Source organism: Lycium ferocissimum, chromosome 9 (genome assembly GCF_029784015.1).
Source record: "Lycium ferocissimum isolate CSIRO_LF1 chromosome 9, AGI_CSIRO_Lferr_CH_V1, whole genome shotgun sequence".
Classification (NCBI taxonomy): domain Eukaryota; kingdom Viridiplantae; phylum Streptophyta; class Magnoliopsida; order Solanales; family Solanaceae; genus Lycium; species Lycium ferocissimum.
The window spans coordinates 33,292,682-33,309,650 of NC_081350.1; the positions used below are offsets into that span (position 1 = coordinate 33,292,682).

The window sequence follows — 16,969 nt, forward strand, 5'->3', positions numbered from 1 at the left end:
ATTTTAAAATATAATAAGTAACTTTTGTGAGATCTAATACTTTAAGCAATTTTGATGATGTGAGAAAATTTAAAAGAAATAAAATAAGGTTCAATTATGTTATTTCGCGCGGTTAAATTTCCTAGTTACATTATAAATACAAGGTGAAATTTAATTTGTATGCATACATAGTATATATTGAACCTTTTTAGCTTCTTTATTTGGCTATTTCTTTATATTTTTGAACCCCTTTAGTTAAAATCCTGATTCCGCCACTATCCACATGATATTGTACAATAGATGAGATTTCTTCATCCTTAATCAAAGATCTTGAATTTAAATTTTAGAATGGAGTGAAGAAATTCTTTGTAAAAAGCGTCTTTTCTATAATAAACCAAACACTATGGGAATTTATATTACTCAGACTATTATTTAATTTTGAATAGCAGATGATTAACGTTTTAGAAGAAACAGCAGATTATGGTGGGAGGGTGAGAAAATGGCCAGTCCCAACTAAATCCAGTCTTATTGGAGAAGCAAGCACGTTATCTTCAAGAGATAAAAGAACCAATCACTTGAAAATGCAATAATTTGAGTAGCCACGTGGTGATACATCGTAACTCAAAAAACAATTTTAAAAAATAAAAATAAACAGACAAGAAGGAAAGTTTAGGACGACATGTGGAACACCTTTGATCATCATAAAATGATTCTGTGGGCCCACTATGAATATGAGCCCTCAAATGCCATGGCCAGGTCCAACTGGTCTTTCATCATCACGTGACCATTTCTTTGTTGTCGTCGTCCTTTCCGTCCTTTTTCTTTTTTTCCAAAAATTTGTATTTTCTATATATGAAGGAAAATATTTCATAAAAATTGAGGATAATGTAAATAAATTGAATAATGCTTTTGTGTTGAAAAGTTTATGAAATTTTCGATGGAGTGTTGGTTAGAGTAAATATTAATGGGTAAAATTGAGATATTTATAGATAAAACTAACTTTGGCTCATAAAAGAGAGTCATGATTTGTCCGCTTGATAGAAAACGTTTTTTCTTCAAAAATATTTTTTGCAATCAAATGCATTAAATAACTGTCACCAAACACACAATACTCCTTTTTTTTTTCAAGCAAACAATATTTATATTATATTATAACAAAAGCGGCATACAAAGAGCGAGCAGGTTTTATGAAAGCACCAAAGGGTCAGTGTTACTTACCATACAAGCATTAGCAGTGCTAGAACCTTGCTAGGGGGACTCATAAGTAAGTCACTACAAAGAGGAATAACACGGGAAGCAGTTGATGAGTCAATGATAGTCCTTGGTCTTCCAGCATTGTGTTTACAAAAAGAGGAGATTGCTCCAAAATTACAACGGGTAGGGTGAAGTTTTGAGACAACATCCTTCCTTAGCAAGTGCATCTGCCAACGCCTTTTGTTCCCAGTATGCGTGGTCGATGAGTAATAGTCTTTGAAAATATGAACTCTTAATTACTAGCAAATCAAACCCCTCAATTTTCTATTCTTGAGAAATAAGTGTATGAAGTATCTTTTTTTTTTTTTTTTTTTTTTTTTTAATTGGAAAAAATGAGTGATGTGGTATAGATACAACGGTCAAAATATCTAACAGCAGTACTTTGTAGGAATTAGTAAATTCTTCCTCATTTTTCTGAAAGTAAAATAATTACTCCAACATTTGTGATAGTTGAAAAAGTTAACAAGATAGTAGTAGTAAAAAATCTTTGATTCTTCATTTAATAATGGTTAGAACTTAGAAGTACCTTTTGTTCTGTTATTTTGTATTGTTCTTCTTGTCATTTTAAATTTCATAGACGGGGTCCATGAACAATAGGGAAGGAAAATATAAAAGAGAGGAAGCTTTGAAGTGATCCACTTAAGAATAAAGTTTCACGATACCTATCTTCAACTAAGCGCACGCGCGCACTTCGACAACCCGGCCTTATAATAATTAAGCTAAAGCCCTAATCTCAAAACACACCCGTAGATTATACATTATACGAAATTAGATTAAATATGGTGCTTATGGGTACGTCATCATGTTTAATCCCAGCCGTTAATTGATCATGTGGAGGTTAAATATTCCACATATTTTGACTCCAAAAGTGGGGCTCGATAAATATAGAAAGAGAAAAAAAGTGGCTGAAGATGAAAGGCTGCGAAATGTGGATAAGTTAGTGATAAGGTTTTTTAATTAGCTCTTTTTATAAGATAAGATATTAAAATTCGGATATAGGGGTATAAGAATTTCAAATCAACGCAATGGACGGCCGACCACATGAGAGGGCCCATGTGATGCTGCCTTTGCATGCCTTCTCTTTTGACAAATCTGAAAATCACATAATAAATTAATGGCCTAAATTAATAAAATAATATATTTAAATATATTGTTTATCTGTTAAAATCTTATATGTATTTATATTTAAATAAATATCTAGCTTTGATCATAAAATATTTATCAAAATGTCAATATTTGAAGAAATTTAATGCTGTCAAAACGACTAAAATTTGAGATCCAGTGGAGTTATGATACTATCATTTTCACTATTTTGTCTTATTACCATAACTTTCAAAGTGACGGACTGACGGCTCATGTTCTGTCCCATCTTGTCCAGTCTGGAGCATTCTCATCTATAAAGAAGGTTGCGGTAAAGCAGTAAATAGTAAATATTTCTTTTAATCTTAAATTAGAGATTTGATTTTAAAGCTTGAATATAAATTTACCCTTTTTTTAAGGAGCGGTTTACTTTAATGTAAAATTTTTTGGAATGAACCTAAATTTAGTCGAATCTCAATATAACAAACACCTAGTGGCGAGAAACCAAAAATACTTCTAATATACCGAAATACAAGAAGCATATATATATGCATTTTTTTATCAAATGAAAGAACTAACGTTTCCTTCGTGTCTAACGAAAAGTTTACCTTATAGTATTGAGATGTTGAAAAATGATACTTCATGTTTTAGTGTATTTTAGATCTCCAAGAGCCATTCTTTTTGGATGTTATACTTCATTATCTTTTTAATGGTAAATCAGTATAATGAGAAACTAAAAATTTAGAATCAGAGTATTTTGCTCTTTATAAATTTGTCAATTTTTTTCAATCACACACACGTATACGCGGCCTGTACAATTGTTTCTGTCAAATCTGTTTGTGTCTAGCTTGAAATGTGGATTAATAAAACTTCCACAGCTTTATAAGAGGATAAATTAGGCACATACATATGTTGTTACAAAATAAAAATAACGACATATTGATGGATGGGCCTAAGTTAAGAAGAACAAATTTATGCCTTACATAGTACTTTTAACATAACTTAGAATCTCAAGTGCAATTTGCTCATTTGTGGATGTGAATGTGCATGTGAAGTGTAGGTTTAACAAATTTATGCCTTACATAGTACTTTTAACATAACTTAGAATCTCAAGTGCAATTTGCTCATTTGTGGATGTGAATGTGCATGTGAAGTGTAGGTTCACACCCTTCCGCCCACATTTCCTTCTTTTCCCTAAGAATAAGATTATAAAAAGAAGTGATTGATTATACTTAATTAAGAAAGAGCACCTACATTTGTACGGCAAAGCACGATGGGTTAAATCACTTTTTGTTGTCTAATCATCTAAATGGTGTACCCTAACATGGTTTTATTTCTTGCTTAAACAATGCTAAATATGCTGGATGAATGAAGCATATTCCTATCTTGTGTAGTAAAATGTTTCCCATTTATTCATTACTTGTTGGACTATAACATTAGTAATCTTACCCTGAGAGAATGGTATCATTCGGGGATCGTAAATGTATTAAACTTTACAATGAAAATAAGTTGGGATTTAAGTCAAAATTAAGTATATTACGACTAGGGACTAGAAGCTAGGGGCGGATTAGAAGGTTGATTATTGATTAATATATATTTAGAAGTTTTTGCCCAAATTACTCTATATATATTTATAAAAGTTGATCATACCTTTAGTCTCGAACATTAATAAATTTTAGTCCTTATGATATCCGATTAAGCAAATTTGACCTTCAATTATTTGAAATGTTCACCGTTAATCCCTTATGGAATTTTTTTTGTTCTAATCCCTTGGCTTGTGAATAGTCTAAAATTTTCTGAAATATTAATCATTCAACCATTTAATTTAACCACACATTATGTTAAAGTTGTATTATTACTCCAAATGTGACTTGCGAGGGTAATATACTTCTAAAAATAGGCTCATTGTGATGGTCAAATTAAGCATTTTAATATTAAAATAAATTGTATTAAAGTGTCTTTCTCTTGATTCATTATCCAATTCATAGTGGCAATTGATGTGTCCGTTCTTTGCCTCATATTAAAGTATCCATAATGGTGCATTTCTTATTCATTGTTAAGTGGCAGTAACTCATTTTCCGTTGGAGGCATAATAAGACCGAAACGGTCTCTTAATTTCGCACGTTCTTAGTGACCATTATGTGACAGTATTCTTTTGTAACATTTGTAACCTTCTACCCATTATTCTTCATATTCACACCACTTTATTATTCCTTTTATCCACTCTTTTCATCCAATTAATTCAAGGATGAATTTTTCAACTATAAATAGTTTGTCATCCTTATCTTATGGTAGAGAAAAATATATACTTTGGAGAGTTCTTGAAAAGTGAGGAATATAAAAGAGAGTTTATTAGTTGAAGGAAGGTGTTCTTCTTTTTGGTGGAGCTTTGGACTCAACATCTTGTCAAGGTTTGTTGAGTTATATGACGTGATCGGGTTGTTGTATCCGGAAGGACAAGTCGAGAAGGGATTCTTGCTTTGGACGAGCAGATCTTTGCAGTGGACTTGAATCTCCTTAAAGAGAGCGAGATATTCGCGCCTCAGCCGAAGATAATTTTATTTCTTCATTTAATTTTTTCAATTATAATTGTAATTTCATTGTATTATCACCAACACATTGTAATGTATTTCCAACATCGAGAGATCAAAAGAGCATATTTCAAATAATTAAAAGTTGATATCAGAAGGATTAAAATTGAAAGTTATCAAAAAAATGAAGGTCTAAAAGTGCTATTATCTTATCTATAAATATTTGACATTGAATTCAATTATTATTATATTATTAATTTGAGGTCATTGTGTAGCTGTTGTAAGAATCCATAAACTTTAAATTTTGAATCCTCCTCTATTAGTAGCGGAGATATTTCTACTATATACAAATTCTTAATATAATACACATTGTACTGTTAAACTATGGTTTTGGTTTAAATTTTCTATTATTTTAATAGGATCTTACATATGTCGAATGTTATGGGTTCAGATGAGCTCCTGACAATTTTTATTGATCAAAATTAACCAAGCGATTTTTTTTTTAATTTTTTTTTTTTTTTTTAAGGAAGAGAAAAGCGAATCCAAAAGCAACATGATTAATGTTTGTTCCTTCGTTGGTATTTTTCTTGCTTGAGAAATTAGAAGTTATTTCTTTGTCCATACTCTTTTTGTCTTTTCCTTTTTTTAAACCATACAAAAGCACCGCAACAGTAGTTACGTGCCTGATTATCTGACTGAAGGTAAAGGATAAACCATATCCCTTTTTTCGGCTGGAAAAGTTTTCCATTATCACATTCCATTTTATGTGGATTAGGTAATGGATAAATCAAAACTAATCTCTTCTCTTCTTCTTCTTTAATGAATTTTGAGAACTGATATTGCATTGTAAATTTTACTTATGATATAAGACGTGATTTTTCATAATAATGCTTGATTTAAGTCGGGAAATTCGAAAATAGAAAAGTAACCTGTTGGATAATTTTATATAGTACACGAAATCGCAAGCAAATCATCATACAGAGATATAATTCTAGAAGAATGGTAAGGACACTAACCTTGTACCATTACAATAATTGATTGAAAGAAATTATAACTTAAGGACCACATCCTTATATAATCAGCTTAAGTGCTTTTTCATGTTTAAATAATACCTTTTCAATAAGTTTCCGACACTAGAAAAGGCCAATGAGTTTTTACTTAATAAGATTAACCCCAATGCATATTAGTTGATATTTACTTTTTAGGCCCAAATACTTTTTATTAGATCATAAAACGGGCTCATTTAATGACATCATATCTATGTATAGATATATTCATATGTGAGTCCATAAAATAATAATTACTAACATAACCTACTGTAACTAATATTGCGATAAAAAATGTACTAATAATTTTTACTTGATCGATATATGCTTAAATCATCTCTTTATTTGTTCATCGTATTTATTAATGATCACTTAAATAGGACGTTGATGTTAGAATTAATTACAGTCCATTTAGTCTTCGAGTTCCCTTAATTAATTTTTAGCTTGAAGCTTTTAAACTAGATGCAACATCTGTTTTTGCAAAATAACCTAGAAGCGAAATAAAATTTGGAAACGATTTGCAGGTATCAAAAAAAAATTGAAGAATTAACTACAACAACAATAAAATACCCAGTGTATCACAAGTGGGTGCAGGAGGAGAGTGTCTGATCTCTGCGCCGTGGAAATTGAGAGGTTGTTTACGAAAACTAAAGGTGAAAACAATACGGTAAGTCAAAGCAATTATGAAAAAAAAAAAAATATGACAGTAGAGAAAACATGATAACTATTAGGAAAAACAGTATAGAGCACTTGTAAAAAGGAATATGTGCAACAATGAGATAATGCGATAACCGAAACACAGTAGACAAACATATTGTAGTGGTCATCATCTTAATGTACGTATGACAGTGAGAAGTTTACTGAAAAATACACAACAAGCACAAGAATTTGATTCCAATATTTTCTTCTTGATTGAATAATCCCCCATCCAATCTCTTCGTCTTGTTATACTCGAGAATGCACTTGAAATCGTACTTCAAAACAAAGTCCTTTAAAAAGGTTTGTCATTTTTTCGTTTGGAACTGTTTTTAAAAAAATCTAAAAAAGAATCTTTAAATTGAGTAGAACTTCCGAAGAAAATATAAGAAATGCTTTTGCTACCACAAAATATCTTCAAAAAGGTGCGACAGTTGAAATTCCTCTATTTTTAACTAAAAATCTCCAATTTGAGTATTGAAAAGGGTTAATAACACCTTGATCCCACAATTATTAATAAATTTTAATTTTGATCCTTGTGATATTTAGTTAAGCACATTTAATCTTTAATTAGCTAAAATGTGCATTTTTAATCCATTTGCTTGTGAATATTCACAGATTTATCATAAATATTAGTCGTTTCACTACTTAATTATCCATGCGTTATGTTAAGCTTGTAATGTTACTCCATATTTGACAGTAATATAATCTTAAAAGTAGTCCAAATACAATATAATTCTCAGCTAAAAGGATTAAAAACATATTTTAATTAATTAAAAGTTAAATTTGCTTCATCAGATATCACAAAGACCAATATCGAAATATACCAGTAATTTAAGAACAAAAAATAATATTAAAAAGAATCTTTTTGTAAAAGATATTATATCCAGTGAATCATTTGCCATGATTTTGAATTAATTTTTTTGGTCCGGGATTTTAAATTAATTCAGACAGTAAATTGCAAATGTCAATGTCTTAAAAAAACAATTAATTCTTCAAAACCCCATAAACAATCACGTGATCCATACCAAAATAAAACTGGGTCAGTTCTTTTTTGGGGCTCAATCTCTCAAAACAAATCAGATTGTCTCTCTATTATTGAGGGACATCCTTAGCTTGTTCTTCTATCATTATTGTATTGAAAATACATGCACTATCAAATCCACCTCTCATTAATTAAAGAGACTAGATAAAGATATACACTATTTGTTTTTATTTGTGTTTTTGTCTTTTCGCTCAAGTAGTAAAAGCAAATAAAGTTTCCTTTTGACTAAAGTCTCAAAACGTAATTTCCACAAACTTTGGCTGTCATTATTGATCAATTCTTCTCCAGCTACTACTTCTTTAGACGTGTTTGACCTACTAGTATTCTAGTAGTTTCTTTGCCTTGACAGAAAAGTTAAAAAAAAGCTTAAGGGTGTGTTTGGTAGGAAGAAATATACTTTCCAAACAAAATTCAATCTTACTTTATATTTGATCGGTCAAAAAATTTAAAAATATTTTCTCTAAAAAAGTGAATTATATATTTAAAAATTTCTAAATATGGAGAAAACAAGTCTGTAAGTAGTATCCACGCAAATCGTTTCTCCCCATCCTTCAACACATACGACCCTCACTCCCACCGCCATATCTCCACCCACCCCCCTCCAATCCCAAGTATTTATCTATGTTATATATAAATATTTGTAGTACAATGTAAGTATCAAACATTAATAGCTTACTTTTCAAAAAATTATTTTTCAATTTTTTTTTGTAAAAAAAACATTATCCTTCCTGCCAAACACACCGTAAACCTTCAAATATTCCACACGTTTTTGCATTATTATTGTTTTGCTTGTTGTGGATTTCTAATGAGGTAGGGAATTTTGGTATTCAAATTGACTTGTTTTTCTTCCTAGCTAGGACATGTTGTGAACGAAAGAATATTTACGTCAAATACGGCACATAATTATCGACTTATAATTATTCTAAGGAAATCAATTTCATAATGATATCTTGAACTTCCCAAAATGATTATCTATCGGGATTATCTGTCCGCCTAACTTTAGAAATTTGAGGGTGCTATTTAGGAGGTACATACAATGTATAGATGCTAAGAAAATTAAGATTGCAAACTCATCTTTGGGATTCTATTGATATAACCTAAGATATTTTACTTGTAAAGTTATTTGCTAAATCATTTACAACCATTTGACTGAGTACAAATGTATTTTATACGGTGATATTTACCCCATTTGTGTAAAATATGGCAATTGGGAATTTTTTTTTAAAAAAAAAAGGAAATTTAAGCAATCAAACACCGTAAAATAATTTCATCAAGGAAAATAGTCTTTTTTATGAAAAAAAGCATACCAAACGCATTCATCTGGTTTAGTTTTGCTTTATTTACCTATATAAGTTAGTTATTTTTCTGAATAGATCATTTTTATAACCAAAAATCAATTGTTTGACTCATGTGTGAAAATGCCTTTTAAAACCAACCACACATTTATGAAGGAATTTAGTATTTAATAATCTCACTTAAGCAATCAGATTCTATTTCATATATAGATTTTTTATTTTTGGTGCAAACATATCTATTAGATTTGATTTGTAAACACATCATCAAAGAGTCCCCAAGAACAATTCAGTGTGCAAGACATCACAAATTCAAATCATAAAATAAGTCATAAATTAATGATATGAAAAGTAGAAGACTTTATTAAAATAAAAAACAAATAAAAATATCTGGATTTAAATCTAAAAATGGTAGATTTTTCTCAAACATGTGTCTCCGCTAGATGGAATAAAAAATTAAACTACATTATCTAAAATCTACAAAACCCAAAAATCAAGCCACCTACCTCACATAATTACCACATTGCCACCTCAGCCTTACACACCAAGTGGTTTCTTTCCTTTCTTATCTCTACCTTAAATAAACCTAAATACATTTTTTTTTTTATATTGTCGTGTCCATCCTCCCTTTCTCTCAAAAAATTTCAACTTTCTCTCACTATATATATCTATATCTTCGATTATAGCAACAAAAAAAAAAAAAAAAAAAAATCACATATAACACCTTATCCCAAAATCAAGAACCCCAAAATTAGTTAGCTATTGTTCTTTTCTTGGATCATGTAAAAAAGACCCAAACCCCATTTTTGGATTTGGATCTTGTTTTTTTGTTTGTGATTTGATTGGATCGGGTTATTTAACCATGACCCGAAGGTGTTCACATTGTAGTACTAACGGGCATAACTCAAGAACATGTCCTAACAGAGGTGTAAAGTTATTTGGTGTAAGATTAACTGATGGGGTGATTAGAAAAAGTGCAAGTATGGGTAATTTAACCCATTTTGCTACTAGTAGTAGTGGGAATACACCTTTAAATGGTGTTGTTCATGATTCACCTGGTGATACACCTGATCATATTGCTGTTGGTGGTGGTGGTGCTGATGGTTATGCTTCTGAGGATTTTGTTGCTGGTTCTTCATCTAGTCGTGAAAGAAAGAAAGGTTTCATTTTTTTTGATTAATTTTGTGTTTTGGGTTTGTAGGGATTGTGTTTTTTTGGGGTTCTTGGTTGTGTTGTGTGTTTACTAATCTGAGACTTTGTGGGTTGGGGTTAAAGTTTGCATTTTTAAAGATTAAGGTGGGGTATTTGGTAATTTATCCAAAAATAAAAATAAAAAAAAAGCTGTAGTATCTGGTAGTATTGATGTTTTGGACATGTGTTTCAAGTTGATAATTATAATCTGTGGTTTGGTAAGTAGGGAAGAAGAAAAAAAGATCTTGTGAGCTTTCAGTTTGGTAAAAGTGGATCTTTTTTTCTCCATCTAATTTGTTGTCAAATAGTTACTCAGTCAATAGGAAATGTGTAAAAAAAGGGTTGTGATATCTTTCTTCTTTTTTGTTTTTCTTCTCTGGATCATTTCATTGGTACGGGCAGATTTATTGCAAAACATTGCCAGTTTATGAATTGTTTTTTTTTTTTCTAAGTTCCTTATTTTTGTATTTTTGACTACTTAACACATGTAATCACTCTTGTGAAAGAATGCAATTATGAGCTTGAGAATCAAGTTAGTTCTATATGAGTTGTTTGAAACTCTAATTACACTCAGCTGTTGTTGTTTCAATGACTTCTTGGACATCCATTTGACCTGTTCTGTTTAATGCAGACTGAGAGTTTTGTTGGCTATCCTTATCTCCTGGAATTTTTTTCACTTTCCTGATGACTTTTACAATGTGAAAATGGGTCGAGATTTCTGCATTCTTAACAATCTGTTCTCATTTATAAAGAGAGAGTGAGCTGAAGAAAGTGACCTGTATTTTCATGCTTAATTGTGTTAAACTTTCTTGATTTGCTATTCTTCATCCCTTACAGAAGCACTTCTTGTTAAGGAAAAATTTGATTTTAAGTCAATAGAATTTTTCTCCTCTTTATGTTGGTTAAGGTTTTTCAGAAATGCCGAAGTTGATAAACTGCTCATATTGCTTCTGAGGGATTTATATTGCAGTCGGTTTTCTTGCTATGTTGGAACTTGAAATAACTTATAACTTAATTGCAGGGGTTCCCTGGACTGAGGAGGAGCATAGGATGTTTCTACTTGGTTTGCAGAAACTCGGTAAAGGTGATTGGCGTGGAATTGCTCGTAACTATGTAATTTCTAGAACGCCCACCCAGGTTGCAAGCCACGCCCAGAAATATTTCATCAGGCAAACTAATATGTCAAGGAGAAAAAGACGCTCTAGTCTGTTTGATATTGTTGCTGATGAAGTAAGTGAATTCTCACTAAGATATGATTCTAATGTGCCCCGTTAAGTTTTATAGACCTAATTGGCTAATTATCACCATCGAATTGTAAACTTGTTATCTTAAATAAAAGGTGTTGTCTTTCTACCCATCTTATTCTCCTCTATCTAGGACATCTATAATGATTCTCTATTACCATAGCAATCTTGCAAGCTTTATCAACTAGATGTTTAGTTCTGTTCCATCGCTATCATCTGTTATATCAAAGTTGAACATGCCTATAGAGCTGCAAACAAGCTGGCCAGGCACCACGGTTATAGGGAAAAAACACCAGGTCTCAGGCTCAAATCCAGCTGAGACAATAACACTGGACAGAGTTACCTGGTACGTGTTGCTGGTGGGAGATAGCAGGTATCCCGTGGAATTAGTCGAGGTGCGCGCCGGCTAGTCGGGACACCATGATTATTAGAAAAGACAAGAAGATGAACATGCCTATATGTTATGTCACGCCATACACACGCCATACATTTGGATTGAATATGTTTTCAGTGAATTTACTTATGTTTGTTGTTTTTTCTCTTTTTTGTTAATGTCACAGTCGGGGGACACTCCAATGATATCAAGGGATTTCCTCGGAGATGATGCTCCACAAGCCGAGATGCAAAGCAACAATCCATTGCCTCCTGCTCCTGTTGTGGATGAAGAATGTGAATCAATGGGGTCCGCCGCTTCTGCCAACTCCAACGATGGGGAACATTCTCTACCCAAACCAGAAAGTTCACAATACCCTCATCAACTTGTATATCCTGCTTATGTCGCTCCATTTTTCCCGATGCCTTATCCATGTTGGCCGGGTTATACTGCAGCAGAGCCAGCAAAGGCAGAGACCCATGAAATTCTCAAACCAACAGCTGTTCATTCAAAGAGTCCGATTAATGTTGATGAGCTGGTTGGTATGTCAAAGCTAAGTTTAGGTGAATCCATTGGTGATGCTGCCAAGCCACCGTCTCTGTCACTAGAACTGGTCGAGGGCTCTTCCAGGCAGTCAGCTTTTCATGCTAATAATCCTTCATCTGGTAGCTCAGGCATGAACTCTAGCCACAGTCCAATCCATGCAGTTTAGTCGGGTGCATTCACATGATATGTTTTCTGTTAATACATGATGATAATGTTCTGTAATTTGGTTGGGTTAGTTTATAGTTCTATTTGTTGGGTCGATCTTAATAAGATTGGTTTAGGTGGTAACTGTTAGTTGGCAATACTCGTAGCTTGTAGACGCTCATGTTTTGAAGTATTCAAGTTGTTGACGTTTTGACTTTTGGGTCAAAAAAATTTCGTTCTCCCGCTTGGTATTCTTTTAATTTTTGGTTTAGTGGAAGTCCATTTTTTCAGCTCAGATTTGAAGAAACAGGGATTCTTGTTCTCTGCCTGAGTGTGCCTGTTATCCTTACCAGGCAGCGCATAAATAAGTTTGTGGCGATGTGAATGACTCAAATATGGAATAAAATTGTGCGCATGTTTTTGTAGCTAAATAATAGTATCAACTTGTTAAAGGATATGACTATTAGATATGAAGATAGTTTAAAAGAATGGCAGGACTCTAAAGAGGGCGTTCCTGTCTGAGCTTTTATATCTTGATAAGGTGCTTTGGAATCTTCTTGGATCTGAATGTTGGTTAATATCTTCCACTGTCGAAGAAGTTCTCTTTGGGTTAAGTTTGTGTGGAGAGAGCAGTTGAGTTAAAGATATTGGTTTTCTGTCTTTTCCTTGTAGGTCTGACTCCTGAAGGAACTGAGCAATGATAAACTGATGCTGCCAATACAACATTATGCATGCAATTCGAGCCATGCACCAGCTACATTTGGGCTAAGAATTGGCATACTGCTCTGCAAAAAGTTGGTGTGGTTGGAGATGTGATGTTGATTCAAAGACAAGAACCAATATATATATATATATATATATATATATATGAGAAATCTTGGAATGGTCATTGGGACGTGTGTTTAGGAGTACATGTAAGTGGATATTTAGCTTTCCTCCTTCTACTTGAGTGTGCAGAAATGCCACTAGTGTTTAAGAAAATGAATTCTACAAGGGGTGTTTAAGAAAATGAATTCGACAAGGGAATGCCTACAAAAATTTGGGTGTACTGCATTGAAGATACTGACAAAATGGTAGTAGAAAAGATGTCTTGCAGTATCTGCCAAAAGTGGAATAGTCGAGTTGTGAGCAAGTTGAAAAGATGTTATACGAGTCAGAGAAGGCGAATGACTGAATGTAGCCAAAAATGGACTTACACACAAAACACCCCTGTAGATAAATGTGAGTTGAGTGTTTCACAGTGGAGGGCAAATGGCTCAACAGCAGAACCCTACAAATTAGTATGCGCTTAGACAACACTTGCTGTAAGTGCAGAACTATTCTCGGTGCGCCGAGTTATATAGCATTTGTGCTGGTGGCGTATAGCAGTGTCGGATAAAATAGTCGACGCGCAAGCCGGTTCAGATACTATCATTATGAAGCAAACATGAGTTATACGTAGCGTTCTGGATCATCTGTATGGAGGAAAGTTCACAAGAGTCCAATCCATCTGATAAAAATAAAAAATTGCTCCTTAACTCTACTTTTACATGAGGGATCTATTTACCTTATTATCGTGACTCGAACAGAGTATCCATAGATTGAAGATATAGGCGCTTACTACTAAATCATCCTAATCTGTTTTCTTAATTTGTTAGTACTATAGTGTTTGCTTTCTTCAGATTTGTTCATATCAAATACATACCAAAAAGAGTCCATTAAAGAACCATCTACCATTTTATTGGTTGAATTTGTGGTCACAACATAAATGAAATTTATAATTTGTAATTCACTGGTCATTTTCGTTTGGTCGGCTGAACTTGTTTGGGCCGGATAACAGACGACTAAATCTTGTTACATTAGAGAAGAGGATACAGTGTGCGAGCGGTCAACTCTTAATTTAGAAAGAAAAAAAATCAGCGGAGAAGGAAGAGAAGTCTTAAAAAATTCAAGTGTATCCAAAATCTTAAAAATAATTTTAAAAGAGATATTAGTGTTACACATTTCATCTATTAATACGAGAACTACAAATCTTCTGTATCGAGGTTTGCTATTCTTAGATCACAAATAAGAATTTTAGTAACATTAGCACTCTTATTTTGGTTAGTCAACAGTTGAATCTCATAAACCTTAAAAGAATTCACGCTATATTGAGGTTATATGAATAACCTGTCAATGTCATGGGACTCTGTTTCGATAGTTGTTTAAGTCTGGTATTGCGCAGGAACATAAATGGCTTCCGCATTAATATTTACACTTACACTTAATTGATAACTATATAATATGTGTTTGAACATATACAATTACTACTTAACCATAATTGATTATTGTATACCTCAAACTCCAATTCCTCTATTTTGTGTCTATTCCTTGAAGATTTCTATTCTCTTAAGTTGGCAACTTAAATAATTTTTGTTTAACTAATACTACTCCATTTAAATTGAAAATATACCTTAGTAAAATCTGAAATCGCTAGTTTCAACGAATTAGCCTAAAGTTAAATGTAGACTTGCAACACGATCTAATGTGTCGTTTGACGTCAAACTCACTATCATCAAGTCATCGTACTATCTATACGGATAACAGATCAATTGTATAATTTTATCCGCATTTGTATAAAATACTAAACTAGTCTGATTTTCAATTTGTTCATCCCTGACATCGAATAAATAAGTCAATGATGCTTTTTTAAAAACTTTAGTTCATATATATACAGAGATTAGCTCTTTCGTTGGCCTGGAGGGGTTAATTATTTGAGACTCCGAAACCCATTACTCATAATGGGTCATACTTATATATATATAATATATATATATATAGAGAGAGAGAGACACACACACACACTAGTTTCTTAGCACGTGCGCTGCACGTGTATATCGCGTCATTTAGTACATGATTTTGTAAAGTTTAATCATAAGTTTGAGTAAATAATTATACATGAACAAATAAAGTACAAGATTTTGTAAATGTGAACAGTTGTAGGGTGAATGGTTTGTCGAGGTCAAGATGATCAATGTGGACCGTCGTATGGTGACTTGTTTGTCGAGATAAAGATAATTGGATATCGTCTAAACCTACCAAGTGAACAATCAAATTTAATTAGATACATGTGATTCACCTTCCTTTGTAATTAACATCTTCTATGTTACAATATAAAAGTCAGCTCTACTGTTATTTATGACTTCTATTCTCTTGTAGTATTTTTGCTAGAAGAATATCATGACTTCTTTATAACTAAAGCGTTAAATACCTGAAGCATGGTGATTTTCTTTTTGACCCTTTGAAACTCAAGCTCAAGAAAAAATCCTACACACCATCTTAAAGTCAATGTATAGCATGCACCGTCTTACTTCATCTTTAGTTTACCTTCTTCCATAAATAAAAAGATCCAAGACAAATAAAAAAGTCTCATACTGCCTATCCATGACCAACACGATCTTACTACTTTTTTCCCTATGTCGGTTCATTTAACCGATGTATAAATAATTAACTAACTTTACAGCTGTAATACAAAAAGAATAATTAGCAACTCCACCTCCCAATAGACTAAAATTATGGAGTAGGGATAGCATACAACAAATGAGCATTACTTTGACATTTTTGGACTTAATTCTGATAGCAAGTAAAGGCCTAACCTCTTTTTCTTCTGTTACAACTAATAATACACAACAATAACAACAATACATGTCAAAGTTCCCAACACCAATAGAGATGCTTCCTCGCTGGTCCCAAGATGAGTGTAGTCCTCCATAAATAAAAACTTCGAAACACTACACAATATAAAAGAAGAAATGATAATTTGATCATGTAAACCTTTGCTTAATGATCGATTAGGAGCAAATAAAATCAAATGTGAACAAATATTTCAAGCTAGATGTTGCCACGACAGGCCTTCAAAGAGTATTGACCAGCCGAAGTAATATAAATAATATTTGTCACAGCATCAAGATTGAGGAAGAGCAACATGATGTTGCATTAAGCTGTCCTCAAAGATGGTCTAGCTAGAAAAAATAGAATAATTGTAAATATGTTTGGATAGAAGGAAAATATGTCTCGGTAGATAATGGAGTATGACTTGGCAGAAGTGACATGTAAAAGTTTACATAGGAAAGCAGAGTTACACGGGATAAATGAAGTATTTACATAGGGAATCCCCAAGAACATGCAAACTATTGACACTGCCAGATTTGTTAAAATTAGATAAAACCAACAAAGATTAAAAGTAAAGAATAAAGTTTGTAATCAAAAGACCGAGCGACAGACCAGATCAGAGAAGAAAATTAGTAGGCGTTTGGAGATAAGAATCGTGAAATTTGGAAAAGTAGTACTATCCGTTTTCAAGTTGAAAATGGTATTTTAAAATTGAAGTTGTGTTTGGACATAAATTAATTTTGGAGTTTTTATTTTTATTTTTTTTATGACTGATTTGGAGCGAAAATTATAAAATAACTTTTTGGAGTTTTGCGGAATAATATTTCGGGAAAAAGTGAATATTACTCATCGCCAAACAGGCACTTAATATAATTTCAATCCATAAACTATGAAGATTGTCGAAGTAATACCTTTGTA

At 32.4% G+C, this 16,969-nt stretch overlaps 1 protein-coding gene and 1 long non-coding RNA gene across 2 annotated transcripts; one reads left to right on the forward strand and one right to left on the reverse strand.

The window, feature by feature from the left end:
• Positions 1 to 9,534: 9,534 nt before the first annotated feature.
• On the forward strand, positions 9,535 to 12,663 carry LOC132030341 (transcription factor MYBS3). The gene is made up of 3 exons (XM_059419924.1): positions 9,535 to 10,083; positions 11,136 to 11,344; positions 11,919 to 12,663. The coding sequence occupies exons 1-3, from the start codon at positions 9,786 to 9,788 to the stop codon at positions 12,441 to 12,443; spliced, it is 1,032 nt and encodes a 343-aa protein (XP_059275907.1). The 5' UTR covers positions 9,535 to 9,785; the 3' UTR covers positions 12,444 to 12,663.
• LOC132030342 (uncharacterized) lies at positions 12,359 to 13,232 on the reverse strand. The gene is made up of 2 exons (XR_009408031.1): positions 13,101 to 13,232; positions 12,359 to 12,412 (listed from the first exon to the last, which is right to left on the reverse strand). It is a non-coding gene; the product is annotated as an uncharacterized LOC132030342 (long non-coding RNA).
• Between the last annotated feature and the right edge of the window lie 3,737 nt (positions 13,233 to 16,969).